At 61.4% G+C, this 24907-nt stretch overlaps 1 protein-coding gene across 3 annotated transcripts; it reads left to right on the forward strand.

The window, feature by feature from the left end:
* The first annotated feature begins 2572 nt into the window (after positions 1–2572).
* LMNA (lamin A/C) lies at positions 2573–24510 on the forward strand. Of its 3 annotated transcripts, none has more exons than XM_086478343.1 (12): positions 2573–2955; positions 19872–20028; positions 20205–20330; positions 20437–20607; positions 20715–20840; positions 20948–21168; positions 21258–21462; positions 21596–21703; positions 21894–22013; positions 22104–22202; positions 23522–23779; positions 24365–24510. In XM_086478343.1, the coding sequence occupies exons 1-12, from the start codon at positions 2606–2608 to the stop codon at positions 24395–24397; spliced, it is 1974 nt and encodes a 657-aa protein (XP_086334469.1). In that variant the 5' UTR covers positions 2573–2605; the 3' UTR covers positions 24398–24510. The 3 variants fall into 3 exon arrangements, with proteins under 3 accessions (XP_086334469.1, XP_086334470.1, XP_086334471.1); XM_086478344.1 differs by having other exon boundaries at positions 24371–24510; XM_086478345.1 differs by lacking the exon at positions 22104–22202 and having other exon boundaries at positions 24371–24510.
* The last annotated feature ends 397 nt before the right edge of the window (positions 24511–24907 follow it).

The following is a 24907-nucleotide window of genomic DNA, read 5'->3' on the forward strand; positions in this document are numbered from 1 at the left end:
CCCTGGTGAACATCGCCTGCTCGGGGAGCACCCGGAGGCAAAGGGCACGAAGCTCTTTCCTTCCCACCCTGGGGTTACTTTTTAAACCAAAACAAAGCTGCGGAGTGGCAGGAGGCTGTTTGCGTCCCACAGTGCCCCGCGGCTTGGCAGCCGCTGTGCCGGAGCCGCCGTTGGCCAGACCCCGCCTTCGGCAGCGAGGCTGCGCGGCGTGGGCGTCCTGGGGGGGCCACGAGTCGCCAACCGGGCCCGTCATGGTGCCAGGACCACCGTCACCATCGCTGTCCGTGTCCCCTGCCCGCGTTGCCAGGCCCCAGGGTGCTGCGTGCTCCCACCTCCCTTGGCGACGTGACGTGCGTGGGGGTCCCCAGGGCTGTCACCCACCGCCCCAGGGAAGGGGAGAAGAGCATGGGGGGAATCTGGGGGAGGAAAGGCAGCCAGGGACGGATGAGGAGGGAGAAAATGGGGAAATCAGCTGCAAATGCAAAGGAGGAGAAGGACTGAAGGAGAGAGTGGGGTAAAAGAGAGTAGACACCCCCGGGCAGGGAGACCAGCACTGGGCGGGTGGCGGCATGCAGCACCCAAGGGCGCCTCTGGGTGCAGAGAGGCACCCCCAGCGAGCAGGGGTGGGGAAGGGGGTGTAACGAGGCCAGGGGAGCTGAGCACCCCAAATAACCCCCCAACTTCTCCCCGTTGCAGTGCCAGGAGGGCTGCGCCCAGGCTGCCCCCCTCCACCCCTCACCAGCTCTGCCACGGCGCTGGGGCGGCTTCCCGGCATCGGGCTGTTGCTTTTTGAAAGTTGGACCCTGGATTTTTGCTGCCGTCCCTCTCCCCACCCCGCTACCGTTCGCCGGCAGCAGTGACTCATCGGCGCGGGGATTAATCATTCATACGGCGCGCACGCACACGCGTGTGTATGTGTGTGTGTGCGTGTGTTTGTGTGTGTTGCTCTCGTTGCTGGGTGAGTCATTCCCAGCCTGCCTGGGGCTTTGCTGCCCTTCCATTAGCTGGGAAGTGAACCCAGCTCCATCGCAGCGTGGGATGGAGCTGGGACGGCGCTTTTGCCTGTGGCCTTGCACCTCGCCAGTCCCGGACCCCTCCGTCCGCAGGGAATGGCTGGGGTGGGTTGTGCTTTGGGGTGGGCGCTGCTGCCCGGGCTCTCCCCAGTATCCCCAGTCGCGGGGTGCAGCTCCCATTCCAGCTTTCCTCACCTGCAGAGCCCAATTTTGCAAGCGGGAGCTCGCAAAGTAGGAAGCTGGAGACTCCCCCCCGCCCCCGACCACTGGCCGCCCAGGTCCTGGCTCAGCCCCTCGTTTCTAGGGTGCAACAGGGGTGCTTCTCCATTCCCCTCGCCATTCCCAGTTCTCCCTCTCCTGTGCAGGAGGGATTGGCTTTGCAGTGCAAAGCAGGGGGGGATGAAGGAGGGGACAACCCCCCACACACATGGTAGCACTGGGGGGGTGTCAGGAAACGTGTGGCAGATCTGGAAGTCACGAGCTGACGAGTCTTGGCAGTGCTTCGAGGGAGGTAAGGCACCCTGCTCCAAGAATCACCCGAGATACTGGAAGAATGGCTGAGCACTGGTGGGACTGGGAATGGCTTGCACTGAGAGGTGGGAGAATGGGAAACAGCGGGCGCAGGGAACTGGGGCAGGGGAAATTGGACTCAACTGGTGCTCAGAGTTGGGGGAGTTACAAACTGAACGCAGCTGGCACGGGAAACTGGGAGAAAGGATAAAACTGGGCACAGCTGGTACTGGGGAGATCGAGGAAATGATGCTGAGAGAACTGGGCAAAGAGAGTGCTGGGGAAACTGGCGGGGGGGCGGGGCGGGGCGGGCTGTCCTCTGGCGCTCCAGGGCTCTATGTTTGTGTCACCTCGGGTAACCTAGGACACGGTGTCTTGGGTGACCTGGGACTCTCTGTTTGGATCCCTGGAGTGCAGAGTTCGGGGTGCTTCAGTGTCCTGTGCAGCCTTGGACTCCTGCATTTGGGGTATGCCAGGACCCCCTCCCAGCACCCTGGGGTCATTTGGGGTACGCCAGGACCCCCTCCCAGCACCCTGGGGTCATTTGGGCTATGCCAGGACCCCCCCCCCCAGCACCCTGGGGTCAGCTGCTGAGATGCCACCAGCCGTGTCCTGTGGGGCAGCGATGTCCTGAGGATGCCCAGCCCGGGGGGCCCTAGGGGTGTGGCTGCACCCCATGGCTGCAGCCCCCCTCAGGGTGCATTCTGCTCTTGCCAAGCCCCCCCCCCCCAGCTGAAAGCCATCCTCAGCTGGAGGAATTGCACTAGAAAAGGGGGGGGCACGGGGTGTCTGCAAGGGGGGGTCACCCTGAGCTGCGCTCCCCAGAGCTGCCCTCCCAAGGCCCCTTTTCCCAGGGATGCTTTTCCAAGCAAAGGCCTTGACTGATGCAAGTGGGTTGTCTCCACCCAGGTTTCGGATAACTCCACCCTCCTCCTCCTCGCAGCTCCTCCTCCCAGTGCACAGCCCAGCTGGGATATAAGCAAGTCACTCAGACAACCAGGAGCAGCCGAGACAGCTGGGTGGGTGGTGTGGGACGCCGAGCCGTGACCTGTGCCGTGTCCTTCGCCTCGACGCCGGACCCCATGGCGACGCCTTCGCAGAAGAGGACCACCCGCAGCGGGGCTTCGGGGACCCCCTTGTCCCCCACCCGCATCACTCGCTTGCAGGAGAAGGAGGACCTGCAGGAGCTCAATGACCGCTTGGCCGTCTACATCGACAAGGTGCGCTCGCTGGAGCTGGAGAACGCCGGCTTGCGGCTCCGCATCACCGAGTCGGAGGAGGTGGTGAGCCGCGAGGTCTCGGGCATCAAGGCTGCCTACGAGTCGGAGCTGGCGGACGCCCGCAAGACCTTGGATTCGGTGGCCAAGGAAAGAGCTCGGCTGCAGCTGGAGCTCAGCAAAGTCCGGGAAGAGCACAAGGAGCTGAAAGCCCGGTGAGTGCCGTGGGGACGGGGACAGGGACGGCGGGGGGGCACCGCGGCGGGACGGTCACTGTCGTCATGCTTGGCAGGGAGCCGGGAGGGAGGAAGGAGTGACCTGGAGGAGGCAGGGAGAGGGGAAACCCATGACCCGGCTGGGGCAGGAGTGTCTATGGCAGGGACCGAGAGAGGAGGGGAAGCTCTCCCGGCATTCCGGCTCTCCCTCCAAGCGCCATCTTTAGCCGGGATGCCCTTGGAGGGGGGGAATCCGGGAGCAGAGCTGTGAAAGCTGAGGGCTGGGGCTGAGTGGACGTGCCCCGGGCTCGTGGGGAGGGTCCGGGCGACGCGGGGCGCGAGCGCTGGGCTGGCGGCCCCTCCGCCTTCGTCATCCTGGAGCTATTCCGAAACGCGCTCCAGCGCAGACCGGGAAGCGGTGCCAGCCAGCTGGCTCTGTCCTGCCCACAGATCTCGCCTGCTCGTCCTATTTTCCTCTGCTGTCTTTGGCACCCGTTGAAGAACCTGCTCGGGTTTTCTTTGCCTTAACCCTCCCTGTGCCGAGCTGTTCCCACCCTGCGGGGTCCCCTGCTTTGAGGCAAGCAACGCTCGGGCACCGCCTGCGTCCCTTTCCCTTCGGCTGGCTCTGGGGGATGTGCTCCAGGTCTGCTTTAAGGCTCAAATCCCCCCAGCCCCTTCCCGTCAGGGTTCGATCTTTCCCTTCCTGACATCAGCAATGCCACCTCCTTGCCAGCAGCCGCTCTCCCCTCCTCGGGACCGTGGCAGATGCCCAGCCCAGGTCCCCTGAGGACGTGGGTCCCTGCATGGGGTTCCCTGGCCGGTGCCACACCGCTGGCCAGGCAGGGACCGGCCACTGGGCTTCCTCGGGGCTTCGCCAGCCCGTGTGGCGTTGGGACCGCGGCCCCCGTCGTGCTCAGCTCCCCAAGCCCCACTCCACGGAAGGAGCAAGTGAGTCCCTTTTGGTCATCAGCTTTGGCTCAGGGCAGGATCCGGGCTGGGCAGTGGCGGGACAACCCCTTCTTCCTCCATTTGATCTTTTGCCTCTTATTCTGGACGCCTCGTTTTGAGTCTTTACCAAACGAGGCTAAAATTAACTTCCTCAGAAGATGCCATAAATATTCTACCTACTGGGAAGGGAGTGAATGTGCAGCCTTTTACAGCTGTCTTTGAGAGCCGTGCGGTGTTTTATATTTAGCTTTCTATTTCCCGTGCGCTGCTGCGGCTCCGTCCCTAGATAAGGCGGCTTCGCTCGTCCCACCCTCTGCAAGGCAGATCCCAGGGAGCTGGGAGCTGGCGAGACGAGGAGCTAGCTGAGCTGTCTAAAGGCTTTTGCTGCCTTATGCAAACCCAGAACTATCTTGGCCGTGATCTTTTGAGGGCTGGAAAAAATGCCCGGCCTGCAGCCGTCCCTGGCTGAGGGCTGTGTGCTCAGCCCGGAGCTGGCTGTGCCGCAGAGCTGTCTCTGAAAAAAAAAAAAAAAAAAAAAAAAATTATGTTAAGCTTTTTCCTGTGGTGGTCTGTGCTCCTGGAGCTGTTCCCTGAAGCTGACAGATCCCCCTGAAAATGTGCTTTGACTCGAGGGGATTCCCAAAGAGCAGCTCTCGGTTTGGCGGCGGGTTTCGGTGGGGTTTTGGGCCGCCGTTTTCGGAGAACGGGCGGTGAGCGCGGTTTCTGAAGGTGAGGTGTTTTCTGGTGTTGAGTCGTCTCTGAGTCACGGTTTGTGAGATGGACGAGCGGCTCTGTCGGGGGAAGCCGGTGCCGCTCATCCCTGTCTCTGGCGTGCCCCTGCTTCCCCGGGCAGCAGTATCACGGCCGCTTTCCGACCCCTAAAACCCTCGCAAAGGGGCTGCAGCTCCTCTCGTGGCACTGGGGACCTTCGCGACGGGGCGAGGTTACTCAGAGAGGGGCACGAATCAGCTGCCAAGCCGCGATGTTGCTCCCAGGGCTCAGCTTGGCCGGGGTGCCCCGAATCTTTTGGGAACGGGGCTGCTGCGAGCCCGACGCTGCAGATGGGTCGGAGCCGTTCACGGGGTCAGGAAGGACCCGTGTTCCCGGTGGGGCAGGCATTGCGGGTGATGCTCCGCTCTCTGCCAGCCGGCTGGGCAGGGAGGTGCCGGTCCTGCCAGCTCTGCCTGCCCACCCCGAGCCCCTGGGTCAGCGCCTTGTCCTGGGCAGCGACGGACCTCGGTGCGGTGACGCTTTGCTTGGCTCATAACCGACTCGGCAGCCCTCTGCTCCCCTCGGTCTCCTCGGCAGCCCCCGGGGGAAGCACCGGGTATCTCCGTCGGGGCAGGCGGCTCTGGGGCCACGTTATCGGCACCCGCAGCATCGCCGCTGCCTGCGGCCGGGGTTGTCTCGCCGGCGCAGAAGGGAGGGCGGGGGGCTGGGGGTGTCGAGGCACGGCTTGTCTGGTTGCGGGCAGGGTGCCTGGGTGGTGGCGGAGTCAGCGGGGTGCTGGGCCCACCCCGGGAGGGCGAGGTGCTGGGTGCCGTAGCTGGGGTGGGGGAAGAGGTGCTGGCTGGAGGGGGACGGGTTGTGCAAACAGGAGACCGGTCTCACCAGCTGCTGATGCGCTGGTGCAAGAGCTGCGTGGGTGGAGGAGGGTCTGGCCAGGCTGGGGCAGAGCTGGGGTGAGAGGTGCAGGCAGCTGCCCGCCCCGTGCCTCCTGCTGCCCCTCTAATCCTGGCTGGCTGCTCTTCCCTTCGGGCTGGACCCTTCCCACTGCCTGTTTGGCTGCTCGATGCTGGGTTTCCCAAAGCACCCACCCTGGCTCCTTGCACCAGAAGACCCTCACCCCCATGCTGCCTGGCACTGGCTGTGCCCTGGGACGAGGGACACCCTCCTGGCACAGCTCCCTGGCCCTCTGCCACGCGTGTCCCCAGCCCCTGGGCTTCCCCGTCGGCTCCCCAGCCCCGTGTAGCTGCTGGCTGTGCCGAAGCCACAGGCGAGGCGAAGCGGAGAGTGTGGCGAGGGTGGCTGGTGACTCAGGGGTGCTGGCAGCGCCTGGCATCGTCCCCTCCCAGCCCGTGGGGAGAGGCAGGACCAGCCTGAAATGTCCCTGTCGCATATGTCCCTGACGTGGTCCCCAAGGAGGAGCAGGCAGGTGGTTTTGGAGGGCGCAGGCTCCAGCACAGCGCCGGGCTGCCATGGAGAGGTGCTCTGCACCCCGGTCCTGCCCATCGCCCCCTCTCCATGAGCTGGCTCCTGACTCAGCGGGTGAAAACAGGAGCCGCAGCCCTCGCTCCACCGAGGGTTCACCTCAGCCCACGTCCTCGAGGCAGAGGTGTTTGCTAGTGCAAGCCCCAGTCTGGGGGCGCAGGGGTGTATCGATAAAGCCCTTGGGCACCTCCAGCCCCAAAAGAGGAGCCCTGGGCGGGGGGTTCTGAGTGCCCAGCTCCCGTGGGCAAGGGGTGGCTGTGCTGTGGTCGGCTCCCTCCTCCAAAACAGGAACCAGGCCCTTGTTAGCTGTGCGGCTGATGAGCGATGGCTTCCTGAATTGCAGCCCCTAACCTGATTAAGCCGGTGCTTTGGCAGCGCCTCTTCCTCCCCGGGTCCAGATCTCATCCCTGGCCTTAATGAGGAAAAAAATCTCCTGTTTCCCAAAGGCTGTTGTAGGCAGGCAGGGGGGAAGCTCGTCCAAGGGCAGAGCAGCAGCGAGGGTGCCAGGAGGGTTGGGGTGAACCCTACAGCCCAGCCCCATCCCAGGTAAATGGGTAAGCAGGTAAACGGGACCCGTTTACTGAAAGAAGGAGAAAAAAAGAGAAAAAAACCCAACCCACAAAGGCCTCCCCGCCGCAGGGCTGGGCGCTGCCTCTGTGCCGCCTCTCGCAGCAATGTGCTTGTGCTGGAACATTTTGCGTGGGGGAGAAACCTCAGGCTCCTGGGCTGTTTGCCCCCCTCTGTCTCGTAGAATCGCTGCCAGGGAAGGAACGGTTTGGCTCGGAGGAGGCTTTGCCCTTTCGGAGCAAACAAAGAACAGCTTGTGCAGCCGGGGGATGCTTTGGGGGAGCAGGCGACGCGGAGCTGGGGCTGGGTTGGGACACCCATGCCCCTTGGGGACCCTCTTAAACACAGCGCCCCTGAGTTTCCAGCGCTCTGGATAGATTTATTTTCCCCTGATATCCCCACCCAGCAGCTCGGGATGGCGAGGCGTGCCTGCCTGCCCTCCTTGCGCGCCGTGGGGCTGAAAGGCTCTGGGGCAAAAGCGCCGTTGCTTCGGGGCTGAGGGTTTCGTTAGCCCATGGCTAGTTCTGTGCGGGGCTGTTTCTTGTCCCTGCAAACATCCAGCCCCCTCTCGTCCTGCTCAGGGAGCTGGGAAAAATCTCAGGCAGAGTAAAAGGCTCCGGTACTTTCGGTTTGTGGCTCTGCTCTCATCGCTGGCTGCGTTCGCTGGCGTCTTCCAGACACTGCTGTTACCCCGTCCTGCTGCAGGGCTGGGTCGTCCCCTCGCTGTGTGCCGTGTTCCCGGGGATGAGGGGAACGAAAGGAAATCCTGTTGCCTTCAGCTTTTTTTTTTTTTTTTTTTTTTTGGTACAATAGGATCCACCCTGGCAAATTAAGGACCTTAACCTCAGAGCTGGGGGATTAAAGAGAAGCAATTGCGAAGGGAAACGGGGCTGGTTGCGGTGTGGGAACGCATCCATCCCCGTACAGCGCCTAGCACAGCACGTCCCAGCCTGCTCTGGCCGTGCTTGCTGCCACAAGTGTTTTTCAGCCTCGTGCACGTCACTTCAGTTGTCTGAGCCCCATTAACACTTCAACTTTGGAGCCTGGCAGAAGTGAGAGCTCAGCAAGAGGCAATCGAAGAGGGCGGCGGGGCTGGGGTGGGGCACGCTGGGCTGCTGCCGGCTCCTTATTTTGCTGAATTTGTGCCCTTTGGGAGCAGCAGTTCCCTGCTGCTGGCGGCTGGGATAGGAGGAAGCCGCTGGAGCTTTCCCCCCTGGTCCTGGGCAAGGTCAGGGCTGGCATGGAGGGGTCACTGGGAAGCATCAGCCCGGTGGGTTCGGGATGGGCTGCCCTGGGCTAATGCTGGGAATCGCCTCCCGCTGTCCTGCACTTTCTCCGTGACCCATTTCCCCGTCCTGCTCTCTCTGCGAGGCCGTTTGAGCCTGTTCCTCTGTGGCCGCCTCGGCACGTTCCCAAACGGCCGAGGCCGGTGCCGCGTGAAATCCTTATCTCTCCGCAGCCGCCATCGGTCACCCGCAGCCCTTCACCGGGGTGTCGGGTCTGGGGGCCCACCTGTCTCTGCCCCCTTCCCCTCCCTGTTGGGGCAGGCGAGGGGAAAACAGCCGTAAGCTGAATAGCCCCAGTGTGAAGCTGAACAACTGCCGGGGGCTGGCGCGGTCCCCCGGCCCCCCTCGCTGCGGTGGCAGCTGCAGCCTCTAGCGCTGCAGCCTGGCTCTCGGCCGGCCCGGAGCAGCCCCGTTTCAGTACGCGAAGGGCGCTGCAACGTGTCTGTGAGCCCCACGGTGCGATCTGGGGCTGTGGGTGCTCGGGAGAGCCAAAGCGGGTGGAAGTTGGTTAACGAAGCGCGTTGAACCGCGCCCGCAGAGATGCCACAAAACCAAACCGGGGTGAGGACACCTCTGTTCCTGAGCGACGCTGAGTCAACGTCGCCCGTTGTCGATCGTAAACCAATTTCCTTTCCACGGTAAAGGTGAAGGCGCCCGTGGCTGGGGTTATCCTCCGAGCTGTAGCCAGCTGTGATGCTCTATCGCTGCCTTCCCGTGTTTACGTGTGGTGGCAACAGGGACAAAGTCCCTCCGCAGCCCGGGGACCGTGCGCGGTGAATGCCCTGCTGCCTGTACTTTACCCTGCTTAAATACAGGGTTGCTCCTGCAGGTATTGGAGCCCTGTTCCTGTAAAGAGGCGACAGAGCCGGGCTCAGGAGCAAACAATGTCTCTACTGAAGCTTTTGAATTTTTGCATCGGGGCTGCAAGTGGCTCAGAAGCACCTCGGTAGCAGAAGGGTTCTGATAGCAGAGGTGACTCAATCCTCTTGGACAAAAGCCACCTCCAGCCGCTTGCTCTGGCTCCTGCTTTCAACGTCCACGTCCTCCTGCCATCCAGGTCGGTGCCCCCAGCCCTGGTTGAGCAAAGCTCGGCGTCTCCCCGCCGCAGCGCTTGGCTGGAGGCCGAGCTCGGTAGTGCCAATTTGTTGGGGGTTTATTTAATAACAGTTTAGGGACATGCTCTCTCCATTAAAACCCCAGTTCTGAATCATGTGAGCCTAAAAAAAAAAAAAGGCCAAACTCTTGACGTGGATGTGTAATGTGGGGGCTCCGAAGGGGTGGGAGCCCAAAGGAGACTGGGCCCTAGTGCTCATGGGCACCCAGCTGTTTTCCAATGCTAGGGGTGGCCAGTTGCCCCATTGCAGCTCCCAGTCCCCACTGGGAAGAGCCATTTGTCCCCCTCTCCTTGTAATAGGGTGGCCGAGCAGAGCTCTGGGCTGGCCGGTGGCTCTGGATCCAGCCCTGGCTGTGCTCGCAGAGCCTTTGCAGCCCAGCGGTGAAGCGGGACATGAATAAAACGAAGCCCTGCGCCACTCTCCCTGTCCCCTCCGTGGGGACAGCCAAGGAGGTCACAGCGGGACAGGAGAAGGAGGGTTAGAGACTTGCACGGGGGCACAAGCAGGGAGATGAGTCACGCTCAGCTGCACGTCTCGGGGCTGCAGCAGGGTGCGGCCGCCGCGGGGCCACGCTTCGCCCCGTCCCTGATAGCCACGTTCGCCTGCCCCTTCCTTCCTGGCGTGCCGGCTGCTCGCGGATAACCCGCTTCCCGCCACCCTCTGCGGGGTGCGAGGGTGCGCTCGCTCCCCCAGTCACCTCCCCGCAGCCCTGCGGGCGCTGGGAGGAACGAGGGAGGGTTTTGCGAAGCTGAGCCTTCATTCCGTGGGCTTTAGCGGGGGGAAGCGGAGCGCTGGGGAGAGCAGATTTGCTCCTCGGCATCGTGCTCGTGCAGGCTGCGTTGCGCCCAGAGCTCTGATCGGGGAGAGTCGCAAACCTGCGGCGTGCGTGTCCCGACGAGCCAGCGACGCTGCGGTTCGCGACTGGCCCTGTCGCTCCAGTGCCAAAAAGCTGCTGGGCTGGGGCTTGCCCCGTGGCGAGCGCTGTGAGGGCACATGGGGCTGAGCAGGAGGGAGGTGATGGTGAGGCCGAAGCCTCTTGCGGTGGCCCCGTTGGCAGGGAGATCCCGCGCACGCAGCAATCGGGGCTGAATTGCCCTTTCTGGGGATGCCAAGTCCGCAGCCCCCGCTGGTGGGGGAGTGGTTATTTCCTGCAGACGCGCCAAGGGGGGTCTGGGCTTCACCCCGGCACAGTCCATGCTGCCAGGGAAAGCGGGCAGAGGCGCCCTGGGGGCGTCTGCCACCGCGGCTGCACATGGCAGAGCGCAGCGACACACCGGCCTTCGCCTTCGCCGCTGCTCGTCCCTGCGCCGAGCCGCGGTTTCCCAACTGGCAGTGGTGGGTTAACGATCTTAACTGGTTGGACTTGATCTTAAAGGCCTTTTCCAACCGAAAGGATTCTGCTTCTACGATTCAGACCCACCCCAGCAGCCACCCCGCCAGAGGCAGCGCAGCCGGGAGCTCGCAGCGCCGGCGGTGACTCACGCCGGCAGCCGAAGCGGGCGCGCAAGGCAGCTCCAGTGCAGCCCGCGCCGGCCTCGCCGCCGCTGCGTGCAAACAGACCTTGTGGCAGTGTAAACACCTCGCCTGCCTTTATCTGCGCTCTCGGAGCCGGGATAGCAAACCCTTTTGTTCCCAGGGAGATAGGCGGCAGCTGGATCCAACAATCCCCTGCTTTGTTTCTTAGGAAAATTTCGCTGGCCGGAAAATTTGCGTACCTGGATTGATGGAAAATGGGGTGAGGCGCTGCTGGGGAGGAAAAAGGAGACCTTGAGCTTGCCCCCTTGTTTCGGGTCCTCCTCGCCTTGTCCCACCATGTCCAGAGACCTTGTGTCCAGCTGCGGGTGGAGGCAATGCAGCAGGCACCGGCTGGGGGGCAGCTTTCTCCCCGCAGCGCAGCCGGGACGGCGATGCTCCCCTCAGCAGAGCGACCTCCTCCTCGCTTTCCATCGCCCCGCTTAGGGGCTTGCAAAGCTTTGCATTCAGAGCCACCATCAGACCACACGTGGGTGTGGAGGGAAAGGAGGTGACCGCCCCGTTTGCATGGTGGCAACGCGTTTCCTTGCTCCTGGGACTGGGATTTGCATCCCTGCCCTTTCTCTGCTGCCCCGAGCCCTGGCCGCGTCGCCGGCTGCCAGGTCCCAGCGAAACACGAGCTTACGGCTGTTTTCCCCTCGCCTGCCCCAACAGTCCCGAAGACATGACTAATTTGAGTGACTCAGCTCCCTGTTTTTAACTACATTTGTAAGGCCTCCCCCCACGGCGTCGAATCCCCCAGGAAAACACTGGGAATCTGCACTTTGTCTTCATCCTTTAAGGCGATGTTTTATAGGCTTTGCGTTTCTCATGCATCAAGAGAAGGATGTATTAAAGGCTGTGATCAATGTTCTGGGATTTCTACGGAGGTGCGACACTAGGAGTTATTTTCAAGGGAAAAAAATGACATGCGAAACTTTCCCATTAAATTTGAACCCAGTTATTGCAAAAACTGGAATTTACTGTGTCAGAGAGTCAAGACTGAGCAAAATCCCTTAAATTTCGTTCAGTCTGAGATGCAATTTTTGTGTGTTTGTCCATTATATGAAAGACACGAAGCTGCACTTGTCACCCGTGTGAATGTTCACAGTATCGCAGCGAATACTTGGAATTTCCTTGCTCTCTCCTCTTCCCAAAGGCAGAGGTATGCGCAACGCAGGGCTTAAGCTTTGAACAGGCTCTTAGATTATACACAACACTACAAATTGTAGGTTAATTCTGGACTGGAAAAACAAGCTTTTTTCTTCTGCCTTTTCCACTGAGACCTTGTCCTCAGAAGATGGAAAGCGAGCCACACGGAAGGTGGTGTATTCGCATATTTGAGCTATGTCTAAAAGAATTTTCTTTCCAGCACAATTCCAGGCTTTTTTGAGAGTTCCTTTTTCCTGCTGAAGAATGTTACTGCTTTAATCTGTATTTGAGATGGTTTGAGTCCAGGCCATCAAGTGTCTTTTGGATAATCGGATTCAAAATTCCATGAGAAACCAGCGAAAGGCAAGCTGGCTTGTTCGTGACGTAGGGGTTTGGGTCGTGCTGAGCTTGGGCTGGCGAGCGGGGATAGATCCGTGTTTGATGGTGGTTTTCCGAGCTGTTGAGATGTTGAGGTTTTTAAAGTCTTTGGTGATTTTTTCCGAGGGAAAATGCAGGTTTTGCAAGTGAGGAAACAGCCCCCCCCCCCCCCCACCTCTGGAAAAACCCCAGGGTGAGCCGATTCCCTCAGGCAAAACCGCTGGTCGGGTTTTCTCCTGCCCACCGTGCAGCCAAATTGCCGAGCGCTGCAACAGCGGCTCTGGGGACAAACGTGGGGCTTGGACCAGTTTTGCTAAATCAAGTTTCAACTGGTGGTACTTCGCGCGTAATCCCAGCCTGGAGGGAGGCCTGGGTCCCTGCTTGTTCCAGCTAACCCAGGGGTTTTGGTGGTGAAAGGAATCCGTAGGGAAATTCTCCTATCGCTTGTCCCCGAGGCGCAGCCACGAGCGGTGGCAGGGTCTGCCCGCCCCTGGCACCGGTGGCTTCCAGCAGCTGATGCTCCCTTGCTCTTTCCCAGCTCTTTGCATCTGTCTCCTGTGGCTCGCTGCTCCCTGGAAAAGTTAAAGGCGGCTGCCAAAGGGTGTTTCACAGGCAGCGAGGCACCGGCAGACCCGGTGCAAAGTGGCTACGCCCGCTCCACGCTGGGGCCCGTGTCTGTGGAGAAGAAATCCTGCCCCTTGTCTATGCAGACACAGATTTATGCCTGATGCAAACCTCACCTGGGGCCCCCCCAAAAGCGCAGTGTGGGCAGTGGAAAGCCACATCCCGTCCGTTCCCCCACCGACTTCCACGGGGGAGCTGGCAGAACCCCCTTTTCCAGCCATAAAACCGCTCTGGTAACACCATCCGTGCTTCAAAAACCACGGAGCCCTCCTGTTACTAGGGGGGACTCAGCCCAAACAGCAACGTCACTTGGTGACTTGGGATTTCCATTCCGAGCCGCTGGCGAAGGCTGGGATGAGTCACCAGCAGTGGCATAACAGCCTGGGACGGGGAGTGAGTGACACGGGGGCTCCCCAGCCAGCACGGGGTGGGTGAGGCTTTTTAATACACTATTTATTCTCTGAAATCGTGCTTCTGGCTTTTAAGCAGTGGGGGGGGGGGGCATCGGTCCCTGCCGTCGTCACGCGCATCGATTCGTTGCGGTGCTGATGAAGCCTAATTGCGTTTCCCCACCACGAGAGGCTGCGCAGGGACGGCGCCCGGGCGCAGGGCCTTTGCTCTGGCGTATCCAGTGAACAGAGAAAAGCTCCTGAAAGGCTTTGGGGGGGAGTATTTGTAGCTGATTCCGTCAGGAATAACTGCACTGGGCTTTTTATGCATCCACAACTCCCAGCGAGGGTGTCCTGACAGGAACAACTAAGATTTTGGGAACCCCAGACTGAAGGATCCGTTTTCATCCCTGCAAAATGCTCTTTGCTGGTTCCCAACGAAGGAGCGGGTTTGGTTCATTTTTAGACTGCGAGGAAAAGCCAGATCCCGACTCCAGGAGGGGGAAGCCCAGCCCTTAGGAGGTGCCAACAAGCTGTTCTCGCTCCGCTGGGGCCACGTGAAGCTGAGCAAACCCCTCGGCCCCAGGGACGAGCGTGCCAGGAGCGTGCGGCGGCATGGCCGGCACCAACCCTGGCACCAGGAAGGAGCTTTGGCACAGCTGATGCTGGAGGGTGGGAGCCGTTTCCATGCATCCTTGAACACAGCCAGCGCTGGCATCCCCTGGCTGCCATTTGGCAGGGGGTTTTGGTGCCTGGCAGGATGCTGGCTCCGTGCAGATGTTGTCCTCGCTATACATCACGCCGGCTATTTACAGCTCCCCTGCTAGGAAACCGCCTTATGTTTATCCTGGTGATTTGGCAAAGGCACAGCGGCACAGATGAGTCAGGAGCTGGGAGAAGCTGCTTTGCCACATTCCCATTGCCCCACCACAGAGGTTTTCCTAAGACCGCCTTTCCTCATGCTGTCCCTGCTGCTTCCCCTGTGGAACCCTGGTCCCTGCAGTGGGGGAGCGATCCCTGCGGTGGGGGAGCGATCCCTGCGGTGGGGGAGCGATCCCTGCGGCGAGGGAGCGATCCCTGTGGTGAGGGAGCGATCCCTGGGACTGATCCCTGGTGCTGGAGGCAGCGCAGCGCAAAGCCCCAAGGCCCAGGGGGGGCAGAGCAGGTTTTCTGGGTTCCTCCCAGCGATCACATCCATCACAACCCCCCCTCGGGCACGCGACGCCTCTCTTAGCTCAGTCTCCCGAGCTGTAAATACGTCATCAAGTCTTTTCTGGGGTAGCTTCTCCACAGTCTGGTGGCGGGGGAGCAGGTTGGCGTGTTGCCCGGCTCCCTGGCCGCAAGGTGAGAAAGAAACTCGCCGATTTGGAGATGGGCAAAAAAGATTTATAGGTGGGGCACGAGCCTGCGTGTTCCCCTGACTTGGCACCTTGGCTGGGGTGGGGCGGCCGCGCTTTGGAGGCGGGGAAGGAGGGGAACGCCGGTTTCTCCACTGACTCCATCCCACCCCGTTGGTCCCCTTCCAGCGTGCGAAGCGCGGCGCTGCCCAAGCCTCGCGCTTCAGAAATGGCTCGTGGGGATTAGCAGTGGGGTGTGAAACCAAAGGGTGTTTCCTAAAACGCGTCTAGTGAGCTTTGGCTTCTCGGGGAGGGTTGGCACCTTTCCGCCAGCCCGGTAGGGCACGTGCCCAAAGCTGCTCGCCTCCCGTGAGCTCCGATGGCTCTGGCCTGTCTCAGCTTTTCCAGAGGGAGAGCCCAGATCCATCGGGTTTCCGGGCTGGGATTTTGGGGCAATAGCAGATCCTGCTCTGCGGGGCTGGCCCTGAACCTGCTGCAGAGACCGTCTGCCCCGAGGGTCTTCAGCCCTGGCCCTTTCTGAAGCCGTCGCGTCAGCTTTGTAGGCTTGTTTCTGTGTCTGTGCTGAGGACAGCCAGAGCAGGTCCAACTTTCCATTACCATTTGGATTTTCTGGCAGCTTGGCTGAAATTTTCTTTTTTTTTTTTTTTTTTTCCTCCTTCCTGCTTTTAAAAGCTAAAAATAAAACATCTTGAGGCCCCTTTTCCCTCCATCTTTTCTCTCGAGACATTCGTTTCTTGAGGATTTGGTGCCTCTGCTGCGCTTTCTCCTCTTGGCTTCGACAGATGCTTGTTTTTACACCCGACTCTGCTGGCACAGGGGACCAAATCCTGTGGGACGCTGAGCCCAGGTCCCCTGGCCGCAGGCACACAGCCCTTCGGGGTGGGTCTCTGCTTCCCTTTTGGCCGGGAGAGGATTTGGGATCTTTTAGGCTCCGGCAGGCAGGACGAGGAGACCAGTGAAACCCTCTGGGGAGGAGGAGGAAGGTCCCCGTTCGTCCCTTGCCGAGGGAAGTGGGAGTGACGCAGTTGCCATGAAAGTTTTTATTTTTAGCCCAGCGCCAGCTGGAACCCGGGAGGCTGCAGGGGAAAGAAAAGCAGGACCCAACGGGAGGCGAAGGGAAAACCCAAAGCCTGGCTGGGCTGGAACAGGGACCACAAGGGCTCGTGCAGACCCGTGGGCACAGGGGGCGGGAGGGGACTCGCATTCATGCTGAAATCTTGTCTGGGGGCTGCTGCGTTTGGGGTCAGGGCTGTGTTTCGAAGGAATGTGGGGGGAGATGTTCAGGCCCAGAGAGCCGTGGCACGCAGACCTCCGGACTCGCCGGAGGAAAGGACAGGACAGGACTTGTCTCACCCCTCTCTTTCCTGCAAAGCTGCTCCCAAACTCAGCCGCTGCTCAGTGCTCCCCAAGCTCCCGTCTCTGCTCCCCCGTGGTGTAACCCAGAGCTGAGCCCCAGAGGCTTTTAAGGAAAATGGATTTGTCCTCAAGTCTTCTCCCATTTACCATGGGGTCTTCTAGGCATCGGTGGGTTTTGCCCACGAACCCTGGCTCCCTTCTGTCCCTGGAGAAGGCAAATCTGTCACCTCTGTGGAGACACAAGTGTAACCACCTGGTCTCAGCATTTCACCCTCCATATTTCTCTTATAACTGGTACTGGTGTCCCCTAAAGAGTCAGAGGCTTCAGGACGTGCCTGGTGCCGCACATCCCACAAGCCCCATCCCAAAAAGCCAGTGATCCCCAGCCATACCCAAGTCCCTGCAGCCAACACGGCGAGCAAAGAGCTCCGGGAGCAAAGTGCCAAGGGCGAGCTCTCCCCGGAGTCCAGCGGTGCTTAACTCGACCAAGGACAGCAGGATTGATCCCTGCCGGCAGTGCTGGGGTGGCCACGCTGGCTGCAAGGGCGAGCCGCTGCCAGATGGGAAAACTCAGCTTCAAATGATGCTTGCAGTGAGCCGGGGAGGCTCCAGATCAGCTCCCAGATGGCATTTTTGTCCTATGAGTCACTGGCACGAAAGGAGTGGGTTGCACGGGAGGGACCTGCCGGCGTGGCGCTGGGGTGGCCGGCTCCGGCGAGCGATTCCCCGCAAGAAGGGGGCTCAGCCAGCGCGGCAGGGCCTTGTGCGGTGTGGATAGCTCGGAATAACTTCTCCGTGCTGGCTCAGGTCAGAAAGCAGAGAGAAATGCAGGAAAAAAAAAAAATCTGCTGTTGGCCAAGCACCAAGCTTCCCACATAGGCACAAGTCTGGGAATGCCGGTCCTTGCTCGTCCCGGGGTCCTGGTCCCCGTGGGCGGGAGGAGAGGAGTGGAACCCCCTCCTCGGTGGCTCGCTGCTGCCATTCCCCATCCTGCCCGGGGGCCAGATCCTGCAGCTGGGCCAGGCTGAGCGTCGTCCGTGCCTCCAGCCCCTCCCTGGTATTTTTTACCCGTGATCTCATGGCGCACGCGCGTGTGCTCGCCGCCCCAGGAATGCGCACCACGCGCCGGCCCGCGGCCGGCGCTCGCCCACGGCCGAGGGGGCACCGCAGCCGGCGCCGGGCCCCCGGGCTCATCCTGCCCCCCGCGAGTCCTACACCCCGTTTTGAAGGAGGTGGGGTGACAACGTCTGTCGTGAGCCGACGGCGCAAGCCACCCCGGTGCTGACGGCCACCGGGTGCCGCAGAAAGAGCGTTGGGTCTTTTCTTTTTATAGGGCCTACCGAAATAGCGCCCGGTTGCTTTTTCGGTGCTTTAGTCGGATCAGATTCCCCGGGCGCTCAGCGATGTGGCTCGGGTCGGCTGGTGTGGGAAACGGCCTTGACCTGCTCCTGGAGGGCTTAAAAAGCAAAGGGGTGGGGGGGTGGGGGGGGGAATGGAGGCCCAGTGGGGGTGCTGAGGTTGCACAGAGGTGCTGGGGGGGCCAGGAGACCCGTCTGCAATCCTGTGCTGGGGGCTGAGCCCGGCCGGGGGGACACAGGGGCTGGCGTTGGTGCTCCGCGGCTCGTGGTGAGGCACGGCCACAGCTCGGGCAGCCCCCGGGCGCAGCGCGTCGCCCGGTGCCCTCCAGGGAGAGGCACCAGCCCGCCCGTGCCGGCGAGGGGCGGCGGGTTGCCCTGCCCTGGGCTGCCCCGGTTGGGTAACTGCGGCTGCAGGGCGGCTTCTGCACCCTCCAGCCCCCTCGCTGCTCCCCAGCTGCTGCCGCAACACGCAGGCCCGTGCCTCGCCGTGGCGCACCGCGTCGCACCACGCTGCGCCGCGCCGCACAGTATCGCTGTGCCGTGGCATGCTGCACCGTGCCGCACCGCGGCGTGCTGCACTGTGCCACACCACGCTGCGCTGTGCCGTGCCATGCTGCACTGGGCTGCACCGTGTCACACCATGTCACACCGTGCTGCACCGTGTCACACCACGCTGCACTGTGCCGTGCCATGCTGCACTGGGCTGCACCGTGTCACACCATGCTGCACCGTGTCACACCACACTGTGCCGTGCCGTGCCATGCTGCACTGGGCTGCACCGTGTCACACCACGCTGCACTGTGCCGTGCCATGCTGCACTGGGCTGCACCGTGTCATACCGTGCTGCGCTGTGCTGTGCCATGCTGCACTGGGCTGCACCGTGTCACACCACGCTGCACTGTGCCGTGCCGTGCCATGCTGCACTGGGCTGCATCGTGTCACACCACGCTGCACTGTGCCGTGCCGTGCCATGCTGCACTGGGCTGCATCATGTCACACCACGCTGCACTGTGCCGTGCCGTGCCATGCTGCACTGGGCTGCATCATGTCACACCACGCTGCACTGTGACGTGACGTGCCATGCTGTACTGGGCTGCACCGTGTCACACCACACCACACTGTGCCGTGCCATGCCATGCTGCACTGGGCTGCACCGTGTCACACCGTATCACACCGTGCTGCACCATGTCACACCATGCTGCACTGTGCCATGCCATGCTGCACTGGGCTGCACCGTGTCACACCATGTCATGCTGTGCTGCACCATGTCACACCACGCTGCACTGTGCCGTGCCGTGCCATGCTGCACTGGGCTGCACCGTGTCACACCGTGCTGCACCTTGTCACACCATGCTGCACTGTGCCATGCCATGCTGCACTGGGCTGCACCGTGTCACACCACACCACCTGTGCCGTGCCGTGCCATGCTGCACTGGGCTGCACCGTGTCACACCGTGCTGCACCATGTCACACCATGCTGCACTGTGCCGTGCCATGCTGCACCGTGTCACACCGTGTTGCACTGTGCCAAGCAATGCTGCACTGTGCTGCACCGTGTCACACCACACTGTGCCATGCTGTGCCATGCTGCACTGGGCTGCACCGTGTCACGCCATGTCACACCGTGCTGTACCATGTCACACCACGCTGCACTGTGCCATGCTGTGCTGCGCTGTGCTGCCCCCTGCCACACTGTGCTGCACCATGACACTCTGTGCTGCCCCGTGTCACACCATGCCGCGCTGTGCCATGCCGTGCTGCGCTGTGCTGTACCATGTCACGCCGTGCTGCACCGTGTCACACTGTGCTGCCCCGTGTCGCACCACGCCGCACTGGGCCATGCCGTGCTGCACTCTGCTGCACCAAGTCACGCCGTACTGCACCGTGTCACACCGTGCTGTGCCATGTCACACCACACTGCACTGTGCCATGTCACCCTGGGTCGCATGGTGCTGCTCTGTGTCACACAGTCCTGCACCATGTCACACTGTGCTGCACGGTGTCACACCATGTCACACCGTGCTGTGCCATGTCACACCACGCTGCACTGTGCCATGCCACCCTGGGTCGCATGGTGCTGCCCTGTGTCACACGGTCCTGCACCATGTCACGCTGTGCTGCCCCGTGTCACGCCACGCCGCATTGCCATGCCGTGCTGCACCGTGTCACACCACGCTGCTCTGTGCCGCGCCGTGCTGCACTGTGCTGCCCCATGTCACACGCTGCTGCCCCATGTCACACTGTGCTGCCCTGTGTCACACCATGCCGTGCTGTGCCATGCCATGCTTCCCCGTGTCACACCTTGTTGCCCCATGTCACACCTTGTTGCCCCATGTCACACGCTGCTGCCCAGTGTCCCCCCTCCCAGCGCCGCTCCAGCACCACCCTGGACCACCCTGACCTCTAGCCGGGGCCAGGCTGGGCTTTACAGCCCCCAGACACCCCCGCTCCCCCCGTTTGTTCCCAGCCCAGCGCTGGACACACTGGGTGGGACCTGCAGGTCCCCAGGGCAGGTGGGTGCTGTGTACGGTCCTGCCGCAGTTTTGGGGGTGCTCAGAGGGGTGCGGCCGCGATGCTCCGTGGCGGGGGGCGGGGGGGTACAGGGTGCAGCTCACGGTTTGTCCCCGCCGTGCGCTCACCCGTGCCACCCGGTGCCTTGCAGGAATGCCAAGAAGGAAGGGGACCTGCTGACCGCCCAGGCGCGCCTCAAGGACGTGGAGGCTTTGCTTAACTCCAAGGAGGCTGCGCTCTCCACAGCCCTGGGCGAGAAGAGGAACCTGGAGTCTGAAGTGCGGGACCTGAGGGGGCAGGTGGCCAAGGTAAGCGGTGGCAGCCCTGTCCCCAACTGCCCCAGCAACCCCCCAGGTTCCCTCTCTGTGCCAGGGGACTGCGGGGCAGAAGCACGGCTGGGCGAGGGGTCCCCAGCCAGCGCCGGGTGCTGAGCCCGGGCAGAGCCCAGGAGCCGGCCGTGACGGTCCCTCTGGATTCCCTGCAGCTGGAAAGCGCCTTGAACGAAGCCAAGAAGCAGCTGCAGGATGAGATGCTGCGGCGCGTGGACGCCGAGAACCGGCTGCAGACGCTGAAGGAAGAGCTCGAATTCCAGAAAAACATTTACAGCGAGGTGAGCCACTGATCGGGATCACATCCCCCCACCCTCGTGTGTTGTGTCCCCATCCCCGAGCCGATGCCACCCTGAGGTGACACCGTGTCCCCTGACCCGTCCCCAGGAGCTGCGGGAGACCAAGCGCCGCCACGAGACCCGGCTGGTGGAGATCGACAACGGGCGGCAGCGGGAGTTTGAGAGCAAACTCTCGGAAGCTTTGCAGGAGCTGCGGAGCCAACACGAAGCCCAGATCAGGCTCTACAAGGAGGAACTGGAGAAGACCTACGGGGCGAAGGTGAGCAGCACCCGCGCGTCGTCGCCGTCCTCTTCCCGCCCTGCCCTGCGGGGTGCCGGTGGGCAGAGGGTGCTGGGGGTGCTCACCCACGCCGTCTTGTCCTCCAGCTGGAGAACGCCAAGCAGTCGGCTGAGAGGAACAGCAACATGGTGGGTGCTGCCCACGAGGAGCTGCAGCAAACCCGCATCCGCATCGACAACCTCTCCTCCGAAGTCAGCCAGCTGCAGAAGCAGGTGAGTCAAGACCAAGGGATTCCTCTGGATGTCCATCCTCGGGAATGGTCCCCTCCTGGGCATGGCCCCAGGCGGAGCAGCCGCTCTCACCTTCCCTCTCCACGCAGTTGGCCGCCAAGGAGGCAAAGCTGCACGATTTGGAGGATATCCTGGCCAGGGAACGCGAGACCAACCGGCGCCTGCTCTCCGACAAGGAGCGTGAGATGGCCGAGATGCGGGCACGCATGCAGCAGCAGCTGGATGAGTACCAGGAGCTGCTGGACATCAAGCTGGCTCTGGACATGGAGATCAACGCCTACCGCAAGCTGCTGGAGGGCGAGGAGGAGCGGTGAGCACGGGGCGCCGCACCCAGTAGGCTCTGCTGGTCCCAGCCCTCGCGTCCTCACTGACTCCATCTCCCTTTCTCCTCCTGCCCAGGCTGAGGCTGTCCCCCAGCCCTTCCTCCCACAAAGGTGCATCCCGTAGCCACTTGTCCACCCCGGGTTCCTCCAAGAAGAGGAAGCTGGAGGACAGCGAGAGTCGGACCAGCTTCTCCCACCACGCCCGGACAAGCGGCCGCGTCGGCGTGGAGGAGGTGGACTTGGAGGGCAGATTCGTCCGTCTCAGGAACAAGTCCAACGAGGTGTGTTTGCCTTCAGGGAGGATCCCTGGGGGTGTAGCTCAGCCCCTCGTCACCCCACAGGCAGGAGGTAAACGGGGACAAGGTGGGGAGGAACTGGGGGGGTCTCAGGGTTGCTGCTCTCTCTCTCTCGCAGGACCAGGCGATGGGGAACTGGCAGATCAAGCGGCAGAATGGAGACGATCCCCCCATCACCTACCGCTTCCCCCCAAAGTTCACCCTGAAGGCTGGCCAGGTGGTCACGGTGAGTCGCTGCCCGGCGAAGGATCCAGCCGAGATCCCAAACCCAGCTGGGCCGTTGGTGACGCGGAGCAGCCGGAGCCAGGGCGCAAGCTCCATGGCACGGGGCTTTTTGGGGGGGGACAGACCTGTGTCCCCGGGGTCTGGGCTCTGCAGACCTGAGACGTTGCTTTTCTCTGTGCTTTTCTCCCTAGATTTGGGCCTCGGGGGCTGGGGCGACCCATAGCCCCCCCAGCAACGTGGTGTGGAAAGCCCAGAGCAGCTGGGGCTCCGGGGACAGCCTGCGCACCGCCCTGATCAACTCCAACGGGGAGGTGAGAGCCCGGTGGCAGCACTGGGTCAGGGCACAGGGGGGGTCGGCAGACACCGAACCCCCCCCCCAACTCCTTTCCTGTCCCACGTAGGAGGTGGCCATGCGGAAACTGGTCCGTACCGTGATCATCAACGACGACGATGAGGATGAGGACGACGATGAACTTAACATCCACCACCGCCATCACCACGTGAGTACCGCGCTGGTCCCAGGGGGTCTGTCACAGGGATGCTAGGGGAGCTTGGGTCCGGTCCCAGTCAAGGCAGGAGGCAGCTCAGCATCACACAGGATCAGACCCTATGGGAGAAGGCAGTTGGGAGGGCGCTGTGGGAACAACCGCACGGGAGAAGCCAACAGACCTCTGGCACCTGGAGAAGATTGCTGCTTGCCAGAAGAGCTCTGGAGACCTTGCTGGAAGTCACGTCCAACCCTGAGCAACCTTGACCTGCCACGAAAAGGGCTGGAGGAGCCCGGAGGGAGGCTGAGCTGGTACCTCGCATCGCTTGGCGGTGGAGAACAGGACGGTGGGAAGTTGATGGACGACACTTCACGGCAGCTGCTCCATCCTCTCCGCTTCACGAGGGCGCTGGAACGAATCCAGAGGTGACTTTGTCCTTCCTCTCAGCCCATCACTCCCCTCACGGAGCTGAAATATGCACCAGGAAGAGCAGAGAGCAGGCGGCAGTGCCAGGAGCAGAGCGACAGCCGCTTCTCCCCAGAAACCACCCCTGGCTGCAGCCCAGGAACCCCCCCCGCCAGGAGAGACCTATCCTAGAGCCATCCCGCAAGGAGAGACCTGTCTTGCGCGAGATGCCCGCAGGAATTACACATGGAGAGGTGCCGTCACCGCCACGCCGTGCCTCAACAGCGGTGAAAGAGCTGCCGGACGGCTCGGTGCGACAGGAGCGGGATGGGGCGTCCGTCATCTGCTCTCCTTTGAGTTCTCTGGATCTGAAGAGCGGTGCCGAGACGGATATTGATTATCCCTGGATGGAGCAGCCAAGCTCCTGCGGGCCAGCGCTTGCCCGTTCATCTAGGGGCTGAATCCTTTCCAAGATCCATTTCTCACTGGAAAGCAGGCAGCCTGCACGCTTCCAGGCAGCGAGGAAGAGGATGCTCTTAGATAAGCACAAGAGAAGCGCAGTTAAGGGGTTGCGTGTGTGCTGAGAGCCCAGGGTGCAAGGACAAGGCAGCAGGGACAGTTCACCCATCTGCAGTGTGCCAGCCCCACTCATTTGGAATCATCATCACCATCATCATCATCATCATCATCATCATCATCATCATCATCATCATCATCATCATCAAAAAATGTTATTATTTTTAAACCATGTGATGGAGAGGATGGGTGGAGCGCGGACCCCCTCTGAAGACTAACTTGAAGAGCCCTCCTGGGTCACACGGGTGCTGCCGCGGTCCTCAGGGCAGGGTGCTCAAGGCAGAAGGTGCTCGGGTGGGTGCTCAAGGTGGTTTTGTCTGTGTCCCCTCCCCCCCCCTCCCCACCTCCAGGGTAGCTGCGGTGGCTCTGGGGACCCCGGCGAATACAACCTCCGCTCGCGCACGGTGGTCTGCGGCACGTGCGGTCAGCCGGCCGACAAGTCAGGCAACCAGAGCACCGGTATCAACACCGTGTCCTCGGGCTCGTCCACTTCCAGCGTGACCGTCACCCGCAGCTACCGCAGCGTGGGCGAGTCCGGCAGCATCGGCCTTGGGGACAGCCTGGTGACCAGGTCCTACCTCCTGGGGAACTCCAGTCCCCGTAGGCAGGTTAGTGCCGTTTCCAGACCCCGGGGCCAGGCTGTCCCGGTGCTGCTGGGTCTCCACCCTGTCCTGGCGTCACCCTTTCTCAGCAAGGCAGTGCCGTGGGGGTCCCTTCCCCTCCTTCCTCTCCTCCACTCTGCTTTTCCTCTTGCCCCGGGCACCCTCTGCCTCTCTCTAAGTCTGAGAGGGTTTGGAAAAGGATATGGCTGTGGCATCTCCCCACCCCACCCCACACTCGGCCTCTTTGGCAGCCCCAGAGCATCCCTCATCCTCCTCGGCTCTCGTTCCCCCACTGCTGAGCGTTATCCGTGCTGGTATCCGGAATATTTCAGCACTTGAATATTAATACCCTCATTATTACCCTCATATATCACCGCTAATTCTCAAATTTCTGACTTCAGTGTTATAAATACCCCAGCCAAGGGGTATTTATTCCACCCCAAGGGCCAGGGCGGGTGAGAGCTGGGGGCACACACAGTCTGGGCACCCCGAGGGTCCCCCTCGGACATCGCTGCCTCCTTCTCAGCCGGAGCGAACAGGTTGTACCACCGGGTTATTTCTCATTTTCTTCTTTTTCTTTCTTCCTCCCAGGCTCAGGCTGTGCAAAACTGCAGCATCATGTAATTCCGTGGCACCATTCCTGTGTTTCCTGGCCGTCTCGAGCTAGTTTTGTTTTTTTTTTTCCCAAAGCAAAAGAAATTTCTTTTTTCCTTTAAAAAAACAATATCAAAAACCGAGGTTGGGTTTTTTGTTTTCTATAGCAGGAATTTTATATATATATATATATATTAAAAATGCTAAGAGATGCTTTGATTTTTTTTTTTTTTGTAAAGAAAAAATCTATTTCTATAAAAAAAAACCAAACAAAAAAAAGCTTTTCAGCTTCAAAATTTTTTTAAAACTTCAGCCAAAGACACCGAAGAATTGTGTTTACCGAACAGCCATGCGGGACGAGAATGTAGTTCAAGAGCTCTTTAGACTATATCACTTTTGCCAAAGCTTTTTTGTAAAGAATTGGGAGAAGCAAAGCCATCCCCGTCGGAGCTGCGCGCTCCTGCCTGCGTCTTCGGGCGGCAGCAGGAGCGGATCCGCAGAGGTGCTGGGGCAGAGGCTGAGCTGAGAGCCCCGTGCCGT

Source organism: Leptosomus discolor, chromosome 26, assembly GCF_034619465.1.
Source record: "Leptosomus discolor isolate bLepDis1 chromosome 26, bLepDis1.hap2, whole genome shotgun sequence".
NCBI lineage: Eukaryota > Metazoa > Chordata > Aves > Leptosomiformes > Leptosomidae > Leptosomus > Leptosomus discolor.

Excerpts from the sequence above, each read along its gene's own strand:
- LMNA (XM_086478343.1), top strand. The coding sequence starts at position 2,606 with ATGGCGACGCCTTCGCAGAAGAGGACCACCCGCAGCGGGGCTTCGGGG. Across the intron at positions 2,956-19,871 it reads CACAAGGAGCTGAAAGCCCG|GAATGCCAAGAAGGAAGGGG; the intron begins GTGAGTGCCGTG and ends GGTGCCTTGCAG. Across the intron at positions 21,169-21,257 it reads CTGGAGGGCGAGGAGGAGCG|GCTGAGGCTGTCCCCCAGCC; the intron begins GTGAGCACGGGG and ends CCTCCTGCCCAG.